General features: G+C 40.3%; 1 protein-coding gene across 4 annotated transcripts in view; it reads right to left on the reverse strand.

Moving 5' to 3' along the window:
• Nucleotides 1-2,008: 2,008 nt before the first annotated feature.
• LRP6 (low density lipoprotein receptor-related protein 6) overlaps nt 2,009-20,556 on the reverse strand; it is a 105,579-nt gene continuing 87,031 nt past the window's right edge. The window contains exons 13-22 of one of the 4 annotated variants that reach the window (XM_009879731.1): nt 19,263-19,474; nt 18,879-19,069; nt 14,313-14,522; nt 12,866-12,991; nt 11,269-11,505; nt 9,412-9,522; nt 7,349-7,579; nt 5,972-6,108; nt 4,716-4,813; nt 2,009-2,913 (exon numbers count right to left, since the gene is read on the reverse strand). In XM_009879731.1, coding sequence (XP_009878033.1) covers nt 2,628-2,913; nt 4,716-4,813; nt 5,972-6,108; nt 7,349-7,579; nt 9,412-9,522; nt 11,269-11,505; nt 12,866-12,991; nt 14,313-14,522; nt 18,879-19,069; nt 19,263-19,474 — 1,839 coding nt within the window. In that variant the 3' untranslated portion in view covers nt 2,009-2,627. Of the gene's footprint in view, nt 2,920-4,715; nt 4,814-5,971; nt 6,109-7,348; nt 7,580-9,405; nt 9,523-11,268; nt 11,506-12,865; nt 12,992-14,312; nt 14,523-18,878; nt 19,070-19,262; nt 19,475-20,556 lie in introns of all 4 variants that reach the window. The other 3 variants (XM_009879729.1, XM_009879730.1, XM_009879727.1) reach the window with 3 other exon arrangements.

A 20,556-nucleotide genomic window follows, 5' to 3' on the forward strand; every position in this document is an offset into this window, starting at 1 on the left:
ATGAGGAAGCCTCAGTGAGGCACTCCAACCACACCAGAAAGAGGATACCACTCCTTAAGCTCAACCACCTGAGAGTTTTCAAAGAGAAATTGGCACACTGAAAAAAGTATTTTGCAAGAAGAGACCATTGCCATCGCAGTACAAGCACTTGGACTGAGATACAACAATGCAATATTCTTCTGAGTTCATTAGTGCAAGTTTCCACATGTGAACCCCACATGGAATGCTGCACATGAAAAAAATGTAAACAACAGAGAAGTTTCTAATTCTCATCGGCGTGCCAGCCTCAACACCCCTTGCCCCGACACACCCCCCCCCCCCTTCATATAAATGGTTTCGAGTTCCCTTATAGTTCACAATACCCTCCTCAACATCCATCCTGCTGGAGAACACAAACATCTTCACCAGCAAGGAAGAGCCAGAAGAACAGCTACTGCGATTCCTAGATACCTAGAATGAAGTTGGGCAAAAAACCTTAGAATGCCAGAGATCAACTGCAACAGCCTGGAGACCATCAAGGCTTATTAAAGTTTCCTCAGGTATCTTGGACCACTAGAAAGACCCTTTATTACTGCTGGAATCCCAATGCCACAGTTTTCCTTGGAGCTGAAACCAAGTGAGACTGTAGTACTCCAGATGAGCGGCAGCACTAGCAAGAATTACTTGTCGCTATTTCTGTCAACAGCAAGAATTAAACCCCATGACACATTTTCAGATTATTTCTCTTTTAGTTGAAACTGGCTGGGAAAAAAGCAACAGAGAACAATAAAACCCAAACAGCACCTCTGAAGAGTTGTTACACCCATACCCAAAGGCGAGGAGGCAGAAGCTCCTCAGTACCTTTGTTTTGAGAGAGAAGACTCAGAGGGCCAGTCTTTGAAGGCATCGAGCACCTTCCATGGATTTGATGTCAAGAGAAGGTGCAAATGCATGCTGCCATCCAAGATCAGGTATATTGTGAGCTCCACTACAGTCAAAGCAAATTCAAAACTGCACTGGAGTCAAAGGAGTTAATAATATCCCAGGTTGCCCCTCAAACCTACACAAATAATGTTTTCACTTGATTATATGCTCTCCTTGTCAAAATCACCATGGTGAAGCTGACAGGAGAAGGGGCTAAATATGATAATATACAAAAATAGAGATGTGAATATAAAATGGTTTGGTTAAGAATATCTTAAAATTTGACATTCACAGCGGTTAATACTAAAGTATTAAACTCACACCATGCAAAAGAGGAGGTATGTCAAAATCATACTGAGCAAAACTGGCTTTACCTAACACAAAGAAACCATGAGCAGTTAATACAGCATGGGAACCCCTTCCAATGATCAAAACGTCTTTTTTTTTTTTTTTTTTTTTTTTTAAACGGACAGTTGCTCCACTGAAAGTTAAATGCCTCCTTACTAGGAAAAAAATAATATATATATATGATTTGTATACTGTGATATCAATATACACTGAAAGTACTGCAAGGATATATTATTAATTTACAGTAAAACTAACAATCCACGGTTAAATTTATAGTTTATAAATATGCTGTCTATATTATATGTGGTATAAAAATATTTGACATTTTGTGGGCACTAGGTCAAAATAAGGTTTTCTTTTTTAAGGAACTAAAAATCATTCAGGTATATGCATATTACCCTTGTCAATTACGTGAAAATCGTACTGATGTGGTACAAAATAGAATCCTACCATGTTGGCAAAATGAAGAAGGTAACGTATAGCATGATAATCACTGCATGACAAGGCTAATTAGGAGAAAAAAAGAAATTACAGCAGCCCAGTTCTAGCAGTACTTTAAATAAGAATATAATTAAAGTGACACGAGCAGGAAGAAAGGATGCAGAAGAGATGTGAAAAGCTTAAAAACGAGAAAAAAACCCAAACTTTAAAATATTCCCAACAAAAATCCTTGGAATTCCAGAAGCAAGGAGAGCTCTAAATGCTCTGGTTTGGTGAATGCATTAAGGAAAAACAAAGGTGTATTCATTTTAAAAAGTGTGTGATTATTTTTCTGGATTCACTGCTACGATTGCTGTATTCCTGTAGAAAATAAAGCCCTTTGTGTAAGGTTAGTATCTGTCCTGACTGCATTTTCAAGTTTAACTTCAGTTGCTGGCCCTCCGGAGTTAACATAGAGGTTATTTGGCTACTTCCAAGTATCTATGGTATGCTGCTCTAAGACGGACTTCTTTATTATTAATTACTTTAAACATTTTTGGTATTGACAAACCCCACATCTCACCTCACTGGACAAGTAACACATCCTGGTCCTTCCATTTCCCTATGTGCTCAGTCACTTCACTGGATTAAGGCATGTTTTTGTGTTCCATTTGCAAAAATAAAAACTTTTTGTACAAATGTCTGGGTTCTTTTATACAAAAATTTTTCTTCTTATGGCACAAGCAGCAATTGCTGTTTAAGAAAATATATAAATATCCTTTTTTTTTTTCTTCTGTACAAATATCTTCAGTATTCCTCCACCCCATTTAATAACATTTTACTGTACATTGTCCTACCTCATCCTTTGCTGAGAGCTCCCTCCCCCCTCCCCAGTAGAACATTTTGTATTTACACTTTCACGGCGGAGGCAGGTAACAGGGCGGGGGGGCTACCCCTCATGAAGAGTCTGTGCAGGGGGACGGCGGTGGCGGATAGAGATGGTGAGAGTAGCTCCGCTCCGTGTACGGGGAAGGCGGGCAGCTCTCGTAATTCTCCTCTGCCGACAGGTACTGGCTGCGGGGAGTAGGTGGTGGGGGGACGGGCTCTGAATCATAGTTCAAGTCACTGGTATAGCCCTTGGCTGTCGCTGCCGTGACCCTTCGGCTGGGGGCATAGTCACTGTCACAGACATCCGTGCTGCAGGGTGTCGTAGGAGGTGCAAAATGCCGGTAGCTGTAAGGCCTGTAGCTGCAGTGGGGAGATTTACGGGAGAAGCGTCAACATATAGAATTGACTGTGCATTTCAAGTGATGCGCCGACCAACAAGCGAGCAGTGGATAAGCCAAGGTGGAAACGGAGAGTGGGTCAACCTCTCTGCAGTAGATACAGAGCATCATGCTCCTCTCTCTTACACTGTGAACTCACTAACTCCCCTGCAAAAAGCCCACCTTTGCACTACACTATCAGTCAAATTATAGCAACTAGTGAAAGGGTTGCTAATTATTAATTATCTACAGACAACAGACTCCCTAAGGACTTACTTGAGGTAGAAAAAGTTGCTCCTAAGACAGTGGGGCAGGAAGGGCATGGAGGGGGTGGGGAATAGCTGTGCTGCAATTATATGGAGAAGATACTCTGTTTCTATTATACAATTTACGGATACTAACTTCCAAGCCCAGACAGGAAGACTGAAAATCGCCTGGCACATTCATAGCAGTCAGGAGAATCACTTGCTAGAGCAGTAACTGGGATGCGATTTCCAAAGGCTGCTACCACAAAACATCTTTTAAAATGAGCCCAAGATAGTTTAAAGAACACAAATTAGAAAGGGAGGTGCTTGGTAGCTACAACTACCAGCATCACTGTCAGTTGGGGGCGGGTGGGGATGCAGCTCCTCTGTATTCAAGTCAGAATGTTACGAAAGATGGGAAGATCAGAAGCAGCAAGGCCAGGGTTTATTTTTGGGTGGGGGATCATTCGGAAAACATTCAACCCTATGCTACATCCCTAATACCATTTATGATACTAAAAGTCACAACAGCTAACCGGCAATCAGCATGATTCATGCTGGTGCCGAAATCTGGGTTTCTTTCATTAGAAAATTACTCATCATTTTAAAAGATTTTTCATATGGCTGCAAGGGATCATTATAAACATCTAGTCTGACCTTCTGCACAACAGAGGCCATATTTTCTGCTAATGGAGATGAGATGTCTTTTCAGCCCCAGAGACCTCATTATCCAAAAGCCCCCAAAGGCTCTGTGTCGGGGAGGCATTTCTTTCAATAGACAAATACAGCGTGCTCTTCTCATTGACCAGATCTACTAGTGATTTGGGAGGGGAAGCTTTACACCCTTGGGTAGTAGGTGTCTCATTCTTTATTTTTGGTAACTAGTTATAAAATGATAACGAACTCTAGCGTGTTATGGGGAAGGTAAGAAAGGGACATTCAAGGAAACAGATAAAGCTTGCATGCCCATAAATATTAGTCAGAGAAAATAAGCAAAAGGTTAGCGACCTTTTTCAGATATTAACCCTTAATATGCCTAACTAGAATTTCTGTGCTTTATCTAGGCCATAACATTAATGTTACTTCTGACCTTCTAGCCTTTATATTGCCAACTTTCCTCTGCATGCTGTTTGCCTATAATTTCTAATAATTACATAACAAATTATTTATGACAGAAGTGTACAAAAAGGCAGGATTCACTTCAAGGCAAGTATTTTTGGCTCAAAGTTATCATGGTACCAGGTTTCTTTTGGCATTTAGATAATTTTGTGATGAGTGTTGTCATTCCCTTTAAAGCAATATACCCAAGAGGTGTACCACTAATACACTTTCTGTGTGATTTACCTGAAACAGTGCTGCACTTACACACACACTTCAGTGACACAATACATTTGAACCCATTTAAGCACCTGTTTTAGTGCTTGCAGAATTAGGGCCTTTGATTGCAATTCTTATGGAGCAGAGAGTGTCTTTATTCTGCATTTTCTCCACTAACTGCTTTGATCCTGACAGGAGTTATTGTAATAGTAATTACCTGTAGGATCTATGAGTGGATGGGCTGTTTGAAGAATAACCGAATTCCATGGTATAATGTGAACGTTCAGTAGCTGGTGATGGTGGTGGGTTCAAAATCTAAGGGGACAAAAACATGAAAGAAACTCAAGAAAACATCAGTTTCTAAATTTTCTTTTTAGTACTGTTTAATAGGAACCTTAATTTAAGAACTGCATGCATAGCCCCTCCCACCAAACAGGATTTTTCTTCTGTTTATTCCCCATTTCTTTAACAGACACCGGTAATGCCATTTTCACTATTCCCATAGAAACTATTACTAAGTTCTCAAAAAACACTGACTGCTGTTACTATTTTGACATACCTAGTGCTAAGAAGTAAACTTGAAGCTAGCTGTTCAATACTAGATTGTCACTAGGGATACTAGCGCCCTAGGCAAACTGGCAGATGTCTGCTCCTACTAGCAGTAGTAGACACACACACACGAGTATCACACTGTTAATAATACTTGCTTTGTGCTGTTCAAGGCAAGCATTTCTTCCCTATACAGGCATGGTCTTACTGCACAAACAGTATTTTGATTAATCTAAAGGTATAACATGATGGGTTGATTCTTGGAACTGAAAATAAACAGTTGAACATTTCAGCCCGCACTGACTGAGCATGTAACTCTAACGCTTGGTAGTGGCTTGGTGGACTTCATATAAAAATATCTAAAACAACCACCACTGATGCCAGAAGTAAAGAGACAGGGAGCCCTCTAGGGCTGGTACCAACTTCTATATAGCATCTAGCTCAGCACGCTACCCATTTATGACTACAGAATTGCTATGGAGTTGCAAGACACTTATTTATTTATGTCACTTGCAAAACACATGACACAAAGCTTCATTTTAATTCCTTGAAAGGTCTATACAGAACCAACCACAGTTTTACCTCCAGAGGCACATGGCAGAGTATAATGAAAGGAGATAGCTCTGCCAAAGTTGCTCAGCATTTATAGGGATTTTTTCATCTCCCTTGACATTCAATCTAACATCTTTTTCTAGCACTGAGTTCTCTCACAACTTTTTAAAGTTAATAGAAAATTCCTGTACTGTTTTGGAAAAAGACAATCGCCTCTTCTTTCCCTTTCAAAATCACTCAGTCCATATTCAAACAAGTATATTAGGCTTGAAATCTAAAACAAAACATTCATCTGTCAATTAATTATCCTCAGAAAGACACCAGCATTTCTCTGAAAGTTGTTAAAGGTCTATGAATAACAGAATGACTTACTGGAGGAAAGTAAGTGCCTTTGGTACTTGAAGAACTACTGGAAGAGGCTCCAGTGACATGAGCCCTGTCATACGGTGGCCCGCTGCTCCCTCCCATAATGCTGAGGGAGCTGATCACAGATTTACCTCGAGACATACCTGAAGAACGAATATGTATGTTAATATTCAATTCTTTGAAGTAAGCAGAGAAAAGAAAGCTTAAAAAAATAATCTAGAGGATAACAGCAGTATAAGCACAACTCCTAAAACCAAAATCAATCATCTTGGTATTAAGAGCAAATTCAGTGCTCCCTGATGGACAACTGGAACAAAGACTGTCAAGGAATAAACATGTTGGTTTCGTGTATCAGCTACTCAACTGCAGGACTTGGCACTGGGCTACACTAGAGCTGTGTGAAGAGACACAGATTTCTTTCACTTGAACGGCTGGAAAAGACTTGAGAGAACAGGCATTCAGGCACTATTTCTATGCCTCAGAATAAAACATGAAACTGACTCTGACCACCTCAACTGAGCAACTGAAATTTCTGCAACAGAAGAGAGGGTTTGTGTTCTTTCATTTCCACACCGTTAAGTGAGCTTTTGCTACTAGGACTGAAGCACACTGGCAGAGAGTCCAAGCGGGAAATGGAGAGGTATGCCACTGTGCTCAAAATAATGGTGAAAATTCTGCTCAAAGACTGTCTTTATGAAAGCAGGTTATTACAGCAAGCAAAGAAATGTGGTGCATTATTTCAACTCTGTAACAGCCTCACAAAACCTCTACGTTCTGACTGGAACCCACAGGATCCAAAGACACAAGCTACAACATATATTTAATCAATATATGCAGAAGCAATGCATATAAATGAAGTGCAACATATGGTTAAGTCTTACTTTCTAAACAGCAAAAGCATCATTTACTTGGATTGGTGTTGGAAACTTCATCATGAAACAAGACCACAGTTATTGCTGGTCATTACAGGCTTGACAAGAAGTTTCACAAGCGTACAAACCCAGCCTACAAATCTAACACAAACAATTACATAATGTTTAAAGTCCCATGAATATAACTCCATGTAACTTTACCGTATACTGTGATGATGCCTCGCTGATGCTATAATAGTCAAAAAAGAGGCTTCTTCAGCAGCAAAAGAAGAGAACTCCCATGGTACGTGTATCTATTTGAGCTTACAGTTCTGCAAAGTACCTAAATGCTCGTGAATAGCATAGGTAAAATAGCAGTTCACTGTTATAAAGAAGGATGGCAACAAGCCTTGACAGTCCCGGCTTCCAACAATTATGCATCTGGAACCGACATCTGTGCATACATGCACAGTATACTTGCTACAACTACCTGGTGCCAAAGAGCAGGACAAGGATCACACCGTATACTCACCAGGAAGTGACCCTGACAAAGAACTTGGGTGAGGCACATAACCAAGAGGTACAGAGGCTGGTCCGTGCACCACATAATCATTGGTCATCGTTTCCCCATCCCCCTTCATGCGTGGGCACAGCACCCTCTGGCAGATGAAGTACATTGCTCCAACAACAAAAACTGTAAGGATCACACCGATGATGGAGCCTATTGTGTTGTTGGGCTGTGGCGCAGGCTCCTCCGTTGTGTCTAAAAGGAAGAACGAATATCGTACTGTGTAAGTTAATCCAACTGCTTCATGTACCAGCATCAGTTTTCCTGACGTCTTTCCACACAGGAAAAATAAAAGCCTTCTCTCCTGCAGGGAGACAACAGCTTTCAAATCAATATAGGGGAGGAACAGGCACCGGGACACATCTGTTTAAAGACTCTTGAGTGTCCATAAGGGCTACCTGTGCACAAGATGACCTCCAGACATGCAGAGAATCACAAATGACAGGAAATGAACAGTATATGCGTGTGCACAGGGGTTGATGAATCAGGTCCTGATGCTGCTTCGTGCTGACAGGCAGGGCTATCCTTTGAACTTAATGAAGACAACCTGCAGCCATGACTCCAGATGGCACTGTGATGGGCACTCCAGTTATGCTCTTTTTTGTCATTAAAGATGATGACAACTACTTTTCATATTGCACCTCATCACATAAGCACCTAGGTTATCACTCAATGTAACAGACTGACACTCCCTTTTCTCTACTGTGTAGCTTTCAATTATGCTGAACCGTAGAGTTGATGGACCACTGATGAATTTTAGGTTTGCTGCTATTTATTTAACTATCTAACCTACTCCACATCTGACCCACACTGATGGTTACAGATATAGCTAAGCATCAGCTTTAAAGGTGCCATCCTTATGAGGAACCTATATAAAATGATTATTCAACAGTCAAAATGACTGGCGTTCCCTACAACACCAATTCTAAGCAATGACATTTCTGGGAATAACTGACAACCCCCTGCCTGTGCTTCATGAATTTGACAAGAAAAGCAGACTTTAAAGTATTTTCCTGTTCTAGTCAGTGTTTTACATCTTATCCATTACTGAAAGTCTTTTCCTCAATGCGTTTTCTTCTCCCTGAACACCAAACCCACAGTTTAACCAGCTTGTCACAGTCTACAGAGATAAGTAAACAGACTTCTGATCATACTGGAAGAGGGACAGCAACAACTGCAGTCTTACTCCGGGTAGGCTAATTTTCCATCCTCTGCTACAAAACAGGAAAATACATGAACTATAATAAAGATAACTATACATGTCTGTGATAATGTCACTAACAACTTGGTAGCATGACAGAACATATCCTGTTAATCCTTCACAAGATCAAGGTTCCAAGTCTGGCTTTGCATTTTCAAGTTGTGTGTGTATAAACTGTGATATACAGATCTCTAACACAAGAAGAGATGTCCCTATTTACAATTTCTTTTAAAGCACCAACAGTGAAAATGAACTTTCAAGTTGGAATTTTAAAGGCAGAGGTTTTCTTGCAGAGTCCTCGAGATTTCAAGGTAGGGGATCACATGTTACAAATCATAAATCAAGCTCAGAATTACATCTTTTCAAAATACAAAAGACATTTTAGAAGGTTTACTCTATAAACAGAGTGCCCCTCCGATTCTAAAAGCACCTGCTAACAATTCTCTGGATGAGAAAACCATGAAGCAGAGCAGTTATATATAAAAGCCTCATCCTGCGAGAAAGATTTTTTTTTAACGCTGCACCAACTCAGCATACTAACAGATTATAGTAAACCAAACCTGTTATTTCTTTTAAAAAGTTTATAAAGATAAGTAGAAATATTACTAGTCTGCTCTGCCTCAGCGTCTACTTGTTAGAATACTGGTTATTTTTGTTATTTCTATACCACCACGTTGTGCGTTAACTGCATGACAGCAGTTATGAACAGAAGCATTCATTTTGGGAACAATTAATGCAGTCTGGTTGGCAGAATAAAATCTAACTCATAGAGAAGGTAAGAAACAAATTTTGGATGCTGCAGTTGTGTCTCAGGTTTTACACTTACAGCATCCTTGCTCATCTGAGCTGTCATTGCAGTCCAGGTTGTGATCACATTTCTTGCTTTTCCCGATGCATTGTCCACTGGCACAGCGGAACTGATCAGTTAAACAAAGCACTGGAAAAAGAACCCCCCACACAACAAGAGTCAGTATCAAAGACTTCTACTCCTTAAAATGATTAAGCAAACAAGGCACAAGAGCATACAATGAGGAGTATGTTGGGGGAGCTTAGCCTGCTGCTAGCTTCACTTCTTAAAGTAGCCAGTGTCACATAAAATCCCTCATGCCAACCATGCAGAAAAAGTCATTCAGTGTTCTGTTGAGGATACTGCACAGTGGGTACCTGGTCCTTACTGCCTATTTCCAATAAGGACGCTACAAGGTAAAGTTACCTTGATTAAAATAACTCAGAAGCAGAAGGCCACTGAGAACACAGGCGTTTATCCCAGGACATGGGATAAGTGTCTGGGATAAGTTGTTGCAAAATTACTATAAGAATCTCCAACTCTAAGCATTTACTGTAATATAAGAGAGAAGAATCAAGTTATTAAAAATAAATCTGCCAAACTGTGATGATAAAATTGTTTAAGAAAGATAGATGTGGTTTCTCAATGCCCTTGTGCTCTTCCTGTAAACCAGAACACTCCTTGATCATAAGACAATATATTTCACTTGACATTATGTTTTTAAACTGAAATGAAAGATGATAAAACTGGAGCTTTGCCAGTACACTCAGAAAATAAACTACCACTTTGGGGAAAAAAGGTGCTGCAGGCAAGGTGCTGGCTGCTGTTGTTTACACATATTTTTGACTCCTGTTTCTCATAAATCCAGGAATTCTTTCTGACTTCAGTGGAATTAAGAAGTTAAACTAAAGGCTTTTCTGATCTGTAATCAGCTTGAATACTCTGAGTAACAGGGCCACTTTGAAGGTGATAAACAGCCCCCAGTCTGTTATCTCCAGCCACTGGGTGGCAACTGGGAAGCTAACTTGCACAACGTATTTTCAGATGTCAGCATCTCATCTAGCTAACAATCACCTTTCATCACACAGGAATTTCTGCATTGGTCTGTATGTTTTTGTTTGAGCTGGAGCACATCTTTCGGAAAGAAATTCAGCCTTGACTCAAAGACCCTTAGAGAGCCTCTTCAAAGAGGGAAAATGTACTGAAAGGCTATAGAGAAGAGCCATCCTTTCAAGCTTACAAGTTGTCCTTACAACTCTTCACTACTTGAGCAATGAGGAAAGGGCAGTTGTTTGCTGTTTCACACTGTATAGCGGTAGGGTAGTTCAGATTCCACCAGCATAACCTGTCCTTTCCAAAATTATATGAACCTAATTCTCATTGCATTTTCAATAGCATTTCCATTTGTAATCATAGCTTAAATACTCTCTTTCGTTGTGCTCTACAGGAAGCGGAGGTCTCCAGAAATCTTGTTTGTCTCTCACTCCCACTTACTCACAAAAGCTTAACGTCATTTTTTTTCAGGTATTATAAAACAAACAATCCCAAGACCTTTACTCAGTACAAGGTACACAAAAAACTATGACAAGGATTTGCTCTACTTTGTAATTTGTTCCTAGTTATCAAGTTTTTAGAGCTTAAAAACATTTTATCTTTTTAATAGTACTTTTCACAAACAAGGCTTAAATCACTGTGCAGGAGATCAGTGTTATTTCTGTCTCACAGGTGGAGAAACAAAAGTATGGAGCTGTGAAATAATCTCCCATTCAATAGATCAGTTTAAAAACTAGAAGAACCTCAGATTCTTCCAAATCCTACTCAGCAATAACTTTGGTATCTATCATAGCATCCCCACAACAGCTTTATCTTCATCACACTCCGAAAGATCCTCTATACCTTCACAGTTCTTCTCATCTGAGTTGTCCTGGCAATTTGCTTCTCCATTGCACCGGAGGGCACTGTCTATGCACTGTCCACTTTCACACTGGAACTGGGTGTCTGAGCACACTGGGCAGTTCTTTTCATCACTGTGGTCTTCACATTCAGTGAAACCATCACAGCGCCAGGCCACCGGGATGCAGTCAATCTCACCTGTGAAACAGGTGAACTGCTGAGGGGAGCATGTTGGTGGTTCTTTAAAATCAAGCAAACAAACAAAAATTAAAAATCCAGGTGAACAAACAGTAGGTCAGGACAGGTAAGGACAAGAAGATCTCAGCTGCTTTGATTTATCAAGCAGCTGATAAACATGCCACGTCATAAGGTAACTTCCACCCCCAGTGCCTCCGCAGTCAGTGGTGCAGATCCTGAGCCCCATGTGACTGACCCAGGCTCACACCGATGGAGGTTCATTAGACAAAGAACAAGAGGAACAGAGAAACATGCACGCTCAGAACAATTACTGTCTTCCCTTCCCATTTCAGCCTTTTACACCTTTATCTTAGTAGGTCTTCAAAAGCCTTAATTTAAAGTCAACACACTTTTCCACTTCCCCTTTCCTGCAACACCACTGTATACACAACCAATGGCTCACTTTCTTTTTAATGTTCGACAGTCATATAGAAAATGTTAAAAGGATGTAATGCGCTGCAGATGGATGCACTGTGACTCAATGTCTAGTTATGTGCCCTCAACAGCTCTGTTCAGTCAAAATTCTTTTAAAACGACAAAAAACTGCTCCATCTAGTCCTGCTATCTCAACACAGCTGTTAGCTGTTACTTAACATTCACTACAGTAACTGTTAATCTCATGCAGTAAGTAAGTGTGAATTTTTTTCCCTTTTTTTAATCCCCCTTTCCTCCCCCCTTTCGGCCTGGTACTAAACTTGCTCTGAGAAAATATCTGGATTATGTTAGCTCTTGTTCCATTGTGAGACCACACGTCGCCTTGATGGTGAGAAGATTGCATAATAAATCCATTCAGTACGGTGGCACAAAGAAACCCAAGCACCAAAGTGCCTCTCCTCTACCCAATTTCAACCCCACCCTTGGAGACACTAGGGCGTAGGCTACAGTGGCCATATCACTGCAGAGGAGGCAACTCGCCCTTCTGGGACTGCAGTTCAGAAAGACACGCACAGGGTGAGTTTGAGGAGGAGAGCAGAGAATAATAAAATGGCACAGACATAGTGCAATATACCAGAACATGAGAATCTACTATTTGAAAAAGGAGAACATACAGACTGATAGAAAAAGTAATAAAAATCATACAATTCAAAAATCAAGTTGAAATAATTCAGTGGTCTTAAGTAGAAAGAGCAAACAGAAATCCTTATTCAACAGTCAAACAGTAAATTTTTCCTCTTCTCTTACTCTTTTTCAATACTTGCAGATTTAGCTGGGAGGGAGGCAAAGAGGAAAGCGTGTAAAAGCATGTAAGAGCACTTAGTGCACTGTCACATTCTGTCTGCTCAGAAGCCACCCCTAAAGATGGAACACCCCCCCCAGCCCAGAAACCGAGAGCTCAGTGACACAGAGCATGGGAAGGACTTACCTCCGCAGGACAGCTCATCCTGCAGCAGAACAAGGTGGACTGGGCAAGAGCAGCGTGTGGTGCCGTCGCCCTTCACAATGCAAATGTGTGAGCAGCCACCATTATCTTGAGAACAAGGATGTTGTCCTGTGATTTTAAAAATAAGAAAGACAGGTACAGACAAGAAATTCCCACCTCTTTTACAAGCTTTCAGTGATTTCTTTGGGCGCACAGTACTCCCTTCATTACTTCCTTCCCCTTGGGGAGAGCGCTACTAAAAACAACTCTGAAAAAGTTTTACTTTGTTGTGTGCATTTTTTCCCTTTACACACATCAATAATTGTCATGCACACCGACCATTGTCCATGACCTGAAACATTATGAGAATCATGCCATGGAGTCTGCTAAAACAGTACTCAAAGTATTTTGCTTCTTGTGCTTCTAGTTTTGCAGCAAAAATAGTAGCATTAGTAATACAAAAAGATGCCTTGGATTCCACACTTCATGTTCCCTATCAAAGGCCATTAAAAAAGTAAACTTTTCTAATTTATGAATTCTGAAGCTTCCATACTGTCTCTGAAACTCAAATTAACGTGCTCTAGATAAATATGTCTCTTCATTTTAATGTTTAATAAGGACAACATACTTCTCTCAGAACTCCTGACAGATTTACTAAGATTAATAGCAAACGAAACTAGTAGTAGTCTGCACTGATGCTTTAATTAAACATCCCCAGACATTTTTCTACATATTTCTCCAAGGTATGCACCACAGCCTATTAACCAGGCCCATTCCCTCCAGGACGATGGCAGCTCCACTGCTTTAACCATCCAGCTCCCATCATTTCAAGTGCATGTGTGTGGGTAAAGGCTATAGCCTGATAAACAGAAAACTTTTAAAAGTGCAACCATGTTCAACACAGATTGTTATTTAATACACACTTCCTCTGTGCAACGCAACGTTGTTGTTCTGTCATTTACTTTCAATATGAATTGCCACCAACAAAAATTGCTCACTTTGCCTTCAAGGCAGGCAGTCCATTGACACACTTACTCCGAGTAAAAGGCCCCAAGAGCTGTGCTTGTCAAAACTGAGTAAACACCTAATAGTGATTCACTACCATGTCGCAGCCATAATTGTCTACTAGGGATAACAGGATGTTTCTACTGTGCCTATAGATACTCAAATGCCAGGTGCCTGTATGGGACTACCAATAAAGTTGTCATCGGCAACAAAATGTGATGCTGTGTTTGCGATAGATTTCCAGTCCGCTGCCAACTGCCTGAAGGAAACAAACTTAATTGCACTCTGGTGATGTACAGACACAAAACGATACCAACTTCTGGCCCCTTCGATCTGCACTGATGTCGATCACCAACAAGGCAAAACAGGCTCATCTCTCTGCGGCCACTCCTTGCCTCGAGCCCCATGGGCCCTGTTTGCACTTGCAAACAGGGATTGCACTTACTGTACTCCTGAATGTTGAGCTCTTTCACAGCATGGATGTCACTGAGTTGTGCAATACGAGCCTGGACCTTTGTACGTCCTTCTCGACCGGTCATATCAATCTTTTCAATCATCTGCTGTTGCCTGTCAATCCAATACAGCCAGTTTTCAAATACAGTTAGTCCCACAGGCTGCAAGATATTAGAGTCTTCTAAAACGATCCGGTTAGCACCTGCAGAAGGGGAAGAGTGGTTTAGCTCAACTAGAATCAACTGAAATACTGTCACAAACATTTTCTACACTACTCATACCACTATTTTCCACTACTTTTCCCCTACCAGATAAGCCTACTATAAAAAAAGAAGCAACCCTGGGTCCTCTGATGCAAGACTGATGCATTTTGCAGAAAGATTATGAAATTATTTTTCCTACTTTCATCAAGAAAACAGTTTTTGTCCTTCAAATATATTTACTGTATTTAAGAAGCATCTGGAGTTGGGGGATGCGCTCTCATGAGCCTATCTAGTCTTTTATCGATATGATGGGAATTGGTAATTCCTTTCATTCTTCTTTCCCTTTTTGGAGAGATTAACTGTTTTGTCTTGGCATACAACAGGGAATAAGACGACGGATTATTAGCTTGAGTTAACCAATACAAGATAAAATCCAAGTGAAGACAAAGTACTTTTCACACGAATTATGAGATTAAGGTAAATACTTGACTTCTGACTTCCTCATATTCTTCTGTTTCAAATACACTATCTTCACTAAGGTTTTCTTGCTAAATTGGGAACGCTCCTTTCTTCTAGTGAAGACTTACTTTCCTCAGTTCCTTCAGCAATCATTGGTAGCAGCCAAGAGGCTTTAGCCTTACACTTCTGAAGAGTATTTGTTGACTTCTATGCTAGATTACCTGGCATTACATATAGTCAAGAGCAACTGCCACACTTCACAGTTAACACTACACATAAGCAGAAAACAGTCTGCAGCTGTTTTGAAGGTATCATCAAAGACTGTCCAAAGACAGTGAAGACTAACTCATACACAGAAGGAAAATATGTTATTCAACACCTGAGAGCTCAAGAGTGAGGTTTAATCCATGCTTTGCTTATTTTACATGACACGACATGGTCATTAACGCTAAAATATTCATTGAGGCTTATCAGATTCTGAGCATAAAACTACTCACAAACATAAGGAATCTGCTTCAATTTTGAAATGCTGAAACAATATCACACAGTCCAAAATTAGGCCACAGCTTGAAAATTTACATATAAATCCTGGTATTTCAGATATCTGGGCTCACTGCTATGCTTATTTTTCACTTTTGCTACAGTGGGCAGTAGCTTTGCATATGTTCACCCACAAAACAGCTGCCAAGAAGTTTTTATATTTTGTCCTGTAAAAATATACTAGCACAACTGAATACCACAGAAAAATACCTCTGCCATACCCACACAAGATACTATTATGGGACGAAAGACATATATTTAATGATTTTATAATTTGAACAAGTTCTATCCCTCTGCTTTGTTTAGCAGCAAGAATGTTTTTTGGCTTGTTGAGAATTTAATTAACAGTATGCCAGTGATGATGACTTACAAACAAATTTGGCTATGAAAAGTGGTTTTATCTCCTTTTTACTAAGTGCATACAGAGTTCAGAAGACAAGAACCTTCCAAACATTTAGCAAGTGGTAATATCTAAAGCAGAACACGGAAATTCAAATATTAATCCTCAGCTAGATTGGGCTCTCGCCCACCATTTTGGAACAACGCCAGCAATGATCTGATTAAGAAAAGACATTGATGGATTCTGAAAGAGGCTATACCCAGACTGATGTAGGAACGAATAGACTGAGTGATGTAAGTCAAACTAAATAACTGCAGCCGTCTATTAACCCCCATGAACATGAAAAGTACAAAACAGCAACCTACAACTTAAGAAGAAAAGCTAAGCTGGGAACAGGGGAAAACACAAAGATGACAGCATGGAACATAGTTAAAACTAAGACCTTGACCTACCCAAATGGAGTCTGTACATGCCCTGCTCTGCCATGCCCATGTCAATCAGTATAGCATTTTGGACTATGCTCCTAAAACTCTGAAGCTTAAAATTTTCACTCCCTTAATGTCTTAATCTTTCTTTTTAATATTTGTGACCAAGTGTAACTGACTATTTCTGACTAAACAGAGACACTGAAATTCCTCCTTCCATAAACCAACAATAAAATCCAAAGCTGACTCATCAGGGTGCTAGTCCCCTTTATTGGGAATGTCAGATGAAAGGGAGATGTGATTAAGAGGAGCTTTGTCTCCTGGCATGACCATTCTCTTTCCAGCAATACCTTTTACAAAAAGACTTAAAAACAAACAAATAAATAAAAAAATCCCAACACAGCCATAGCTCATTCTATTTCCAAATAAAAATTACTTAATTCCAGAATCATTAGACATTTCCAAATCACACTAATTATTCTGGAATAGAAGGACTAATTTCCAAATAGTTTCCATGGTAGGGAGCTAATTCCAGTCATCTTTTCATAAACAACCCCTTAATCATGTGAAGAATCTGGTTAGCTTCAATAGGATCTCCCATTTGAGCAGCATAACCGAGTCCTAACTGCATGCCTGAAGGACAGAGGAAGAGAAGGACTGCATCACATAAAAGGCATTCTAGCCCTCCTTCTCTTTATGGGTACTGGCATCTACAGAGTTGACAGAGCAAGAGACTGTGCATGTTTTAAGAAGCTAACATGCAGAAAAATTACTCTGCCGGTCAAAAGAGCCTATTAATCAGCATTCCTGTGCTTAGGAATGCATCTCAGCAGTTCGCAATTTATCGTGGTGATTATAGCAATCTATTTGTCATGCAAATGCCAAAAAGCAAGGGAGGTTTTGGAATGATTTTTGCTTCGTGGTCTTCAAAAATATGGCGAGCTTTTACTACACAGCATTGGTGATTAACAGTCACACCTTTTTTAAAAAATACAGAATCATTAAAAACAGACTAGATTAGAAATCAGACCCATCTCCTCCTCTGGTGTCCTAATTCCTGGCAGATAACAAAGAGAGAAACAAAGCACATCTGATATTCTGCTGCTGCCAATTACTTTACATGTGCAGACCCTGGATCTGGGATAGCCTAGAACATACCGAGATACACCATACCACTTTTTTTTTAAAAAAAAAAATGATTCACTAACTCAACTTATGTCCTGTTTTTTAAAATAGTAGACAGTCAGGATATCGCAGTTCATTAGCAATCCTGAATCTTCCAGTGACACACCATGTTAATCACTGAAAAAAAATAACTATCTTGCTGAGCCTCAATTCCAATCATCTAAAAAACCTGAAATGTTTTCCAAAACAAAAGCTTATTCTAGCAGCTTAATAAAAGGCTGAAAATCATACTGGTATGAGTGGAATTACATGCTGCTACTTTAAATGAAGGTGAATCATGTCATCAGTGAAAGACACCATACTCATTAAATTTTCAAACTCGCTCACAGATTGCAAAGCGTGTCCTTATTTCCTTATGCATGTACTTATGCTTCTGATAGTAAAATAATACTCAGCTGAAGTACAAGGATATGTGCTATTCAAACCAGCGATGGACTTACTTCAGAGGAATGAGAAATTCTGCCACTGCCCTCCACTAGCAGCAGAGCGAGGGGGGCTTATAGCCCATCACCAAAGAGAGATGGGTATGCATGTGCTCAGAACGTCCTGGCACTCCCATCAGCAACATCCAGCCCAGCTTGTATCACAAGAAATTACTACCACAAGGCAGCTGAGCTGATCCAGCAGCTTGCTGGATCTGGCTAGTAAATAAGAGACATCTCTCTCACTCAATCAGACCGCATGATTTTGCCTCTTCTCTTGGTCCAGTTCTGGTTGCTCGCTGTACTCTTCTTTCCAAACCAACAGAATACTGTTCTCTATTTCTCTTTTTCTGTATATTGTTGTTAGGTTATTGTTTTGCTTATGTGGTTAAGTGAGCTCCTCACAGAGGAGGTCAGACAAGCAGCATAACCAACCTTAGGGAGCAAACAAAGAGAATTCCATAGCTGGAAGAGGGAGGTTTTTGCCTTTTGAGAACAGAGAGATGTTAGATCTGCTTTATCCTTCTCACATCATTTCACCCTAAATGACAGGTACATAAAGCAGCAGGTGTGCAGGTCACTTAACTCTGCAGCAAAGACTTTTCCGCTAACGCGAAACTTTCATCTGATTGGCAGTTTACTGCACCAAAACCAATGCCTTTAAAAACAACCCTCTCCCTCCCCTTTCCCAAACTGCTGCAAATTTATTTGTGAACTGACTTTGGGAAACCACACAAAGGTCTTGCAGTGAGAAACTGAAGTAAATAGCATGTGTAGCAATTAATAATGCAAATCATAGATAGAGGCATGAGACTGTAAAGGCATGCTGCATGAATCATGCACATTCCCTGGCTGGGAACTTAGGGAGCGATTAGAATCACAGTACAGATTGTTTATAGTAGGAAGGAAAAGACGACACCTTTCTCTGCATTCCCCCACACCCACACCCCACAAATGAATCACTGAATTAAAGTGCTACTCTACCTGAAAGGTCACTGCTTTCAATTCTCCGCAGGTCTGAATCAGCCCAGAACAACTTGCCTAGCTGGCTGTCAATAGCTAAGGCTATGGGCTTGCTCAAACCACTGAAAAAAAGGACCTCCCGTTCAGTTCCATCCAATGCTGCTCTCTCAATTTTAGGAGACCTTTCCTGTAGGTTGGTGAAATACATGTATCTGGAATAGGAATGATTAGAAGGAAAAAAGTTTATTTGATCTTTCCACATTTTTGCTACATGACCAAGATATCTTAACAAATATCAAAGATGTTTTTATTCTGACAAACAGAAACCAACCAGCAGCAAGAAAACAGTTTGGTTCTCAAGACCTTCACCCTGAATTTCTCCACATCACTCTTTCAGCTACATACCCTTTCTCTGGATTCACCACAATGGCCCTAGGCCTATCTTGATCTCCTTTGAGCACCACTCCCATGGGTCTCCCATCCAGGCGTGTCACATTGATCACATTAGTAGCTTCACAGGTCCAGTAGATGTAGCGGCTGTAAATGTCAATGCTCAGGTCATAAGGTTGCATATCTAGGTTCTGATTGGGAACTGGACTTGTCACAACAGTGAGGCTCTACAAAGGAAAGAAAAAAAACCCACAGAAGAGCATTTAATCTGATCCAGTATGAGCAATTTTATTCGCTATGGATGCACCACATCAAACTACTGCTTAATAAAAGGAGGCAGCCAAAATACTATCATAAAGTAAGGAGACACCCAGGTCCGGTTGCCCCACCAACACCTTTAATCAGACATAGACATTTAGTCCTGATGGTTTGTTGTAATAGCAATCATGTAAGTCAGTTGCAGTTCATAAGACTTAGTAGTAAGTTTGACCAATAAATCCAAAATGTCTCCATGTTCAAGATTCAGGGTCAGCTTCTGCCTTTCCTCTGCTTTCTTGACAACTCTAAGTTCAGTTTGGATAGTGAAAACCCAGCACATTTAGCACTCTACAAAAGAAATGCATCACCACTAATTCCTAAAGCTGCAGCTGAACAGATAAAAACAAAGGCAAAGTGAGGCCAGACCGAACTTGAAATTCTTGGCTCATTCTTCTCCACCATCACTGCCATCACACTTGGGGGACATAACGTAAGGATGAAAAATAAATGGGAAGGGAACTCTGCCAACAGACAGAAAGGATACCAGCTAGTGTAAGACAGTGACTTTAAAGCATTTCCAGCTACCACCCTTCTGCTTCAAAGTTCTTGCCTTCTATTGGTCCCAGACCTCCAGAGTTCACGACTCTTATTTTTTTTCCAATTTATTATTTTTTTCAGAAAGAAACTGCATAGTCTCCGTATAGTGAAAGGTGAACCTAACTGACATCTTTCATGAACTTTTCAAAAAATCTGAAGAGGATCGATAACTTACAAACATAGCCCTACATAATCTTTTTGGAAAACTTCATGCTTTTGAGGTAAGCAGCCTCCACCCTCTCACCCCCAAATTAAACTTCACCAGAAAATTTGCCTTTCTTATTTGGCTTGTCACCCCTATGCAAGGGTGTGTCTACAAGTCTTGCATTTGTTTATTCTGCTGAAGCTGGCAAAAACCTGCTGACTTTGATTAGTTTTGGGTGTTAAATTATTTAGATATTCCAAAATTAAAACCATTGCTAAATTAAGTTAAGGCTGAAGGACATTTCAGCAG

This window comes from Charadrius vociferus, unplaced genomic scaffold (genome assembly GCF_000708025.1).
Source record: "Charadrius vociferus isolate BGI_N301 unplaced genomic scaffold, ASM70802v2 scaffold90, whole genome shotgun sequence".
NCBI lineage: Eukaryota > Metazoa > Chordata > Aves > Charadriiformes > Charadriidae > Charadrius > Charadrius vociferus.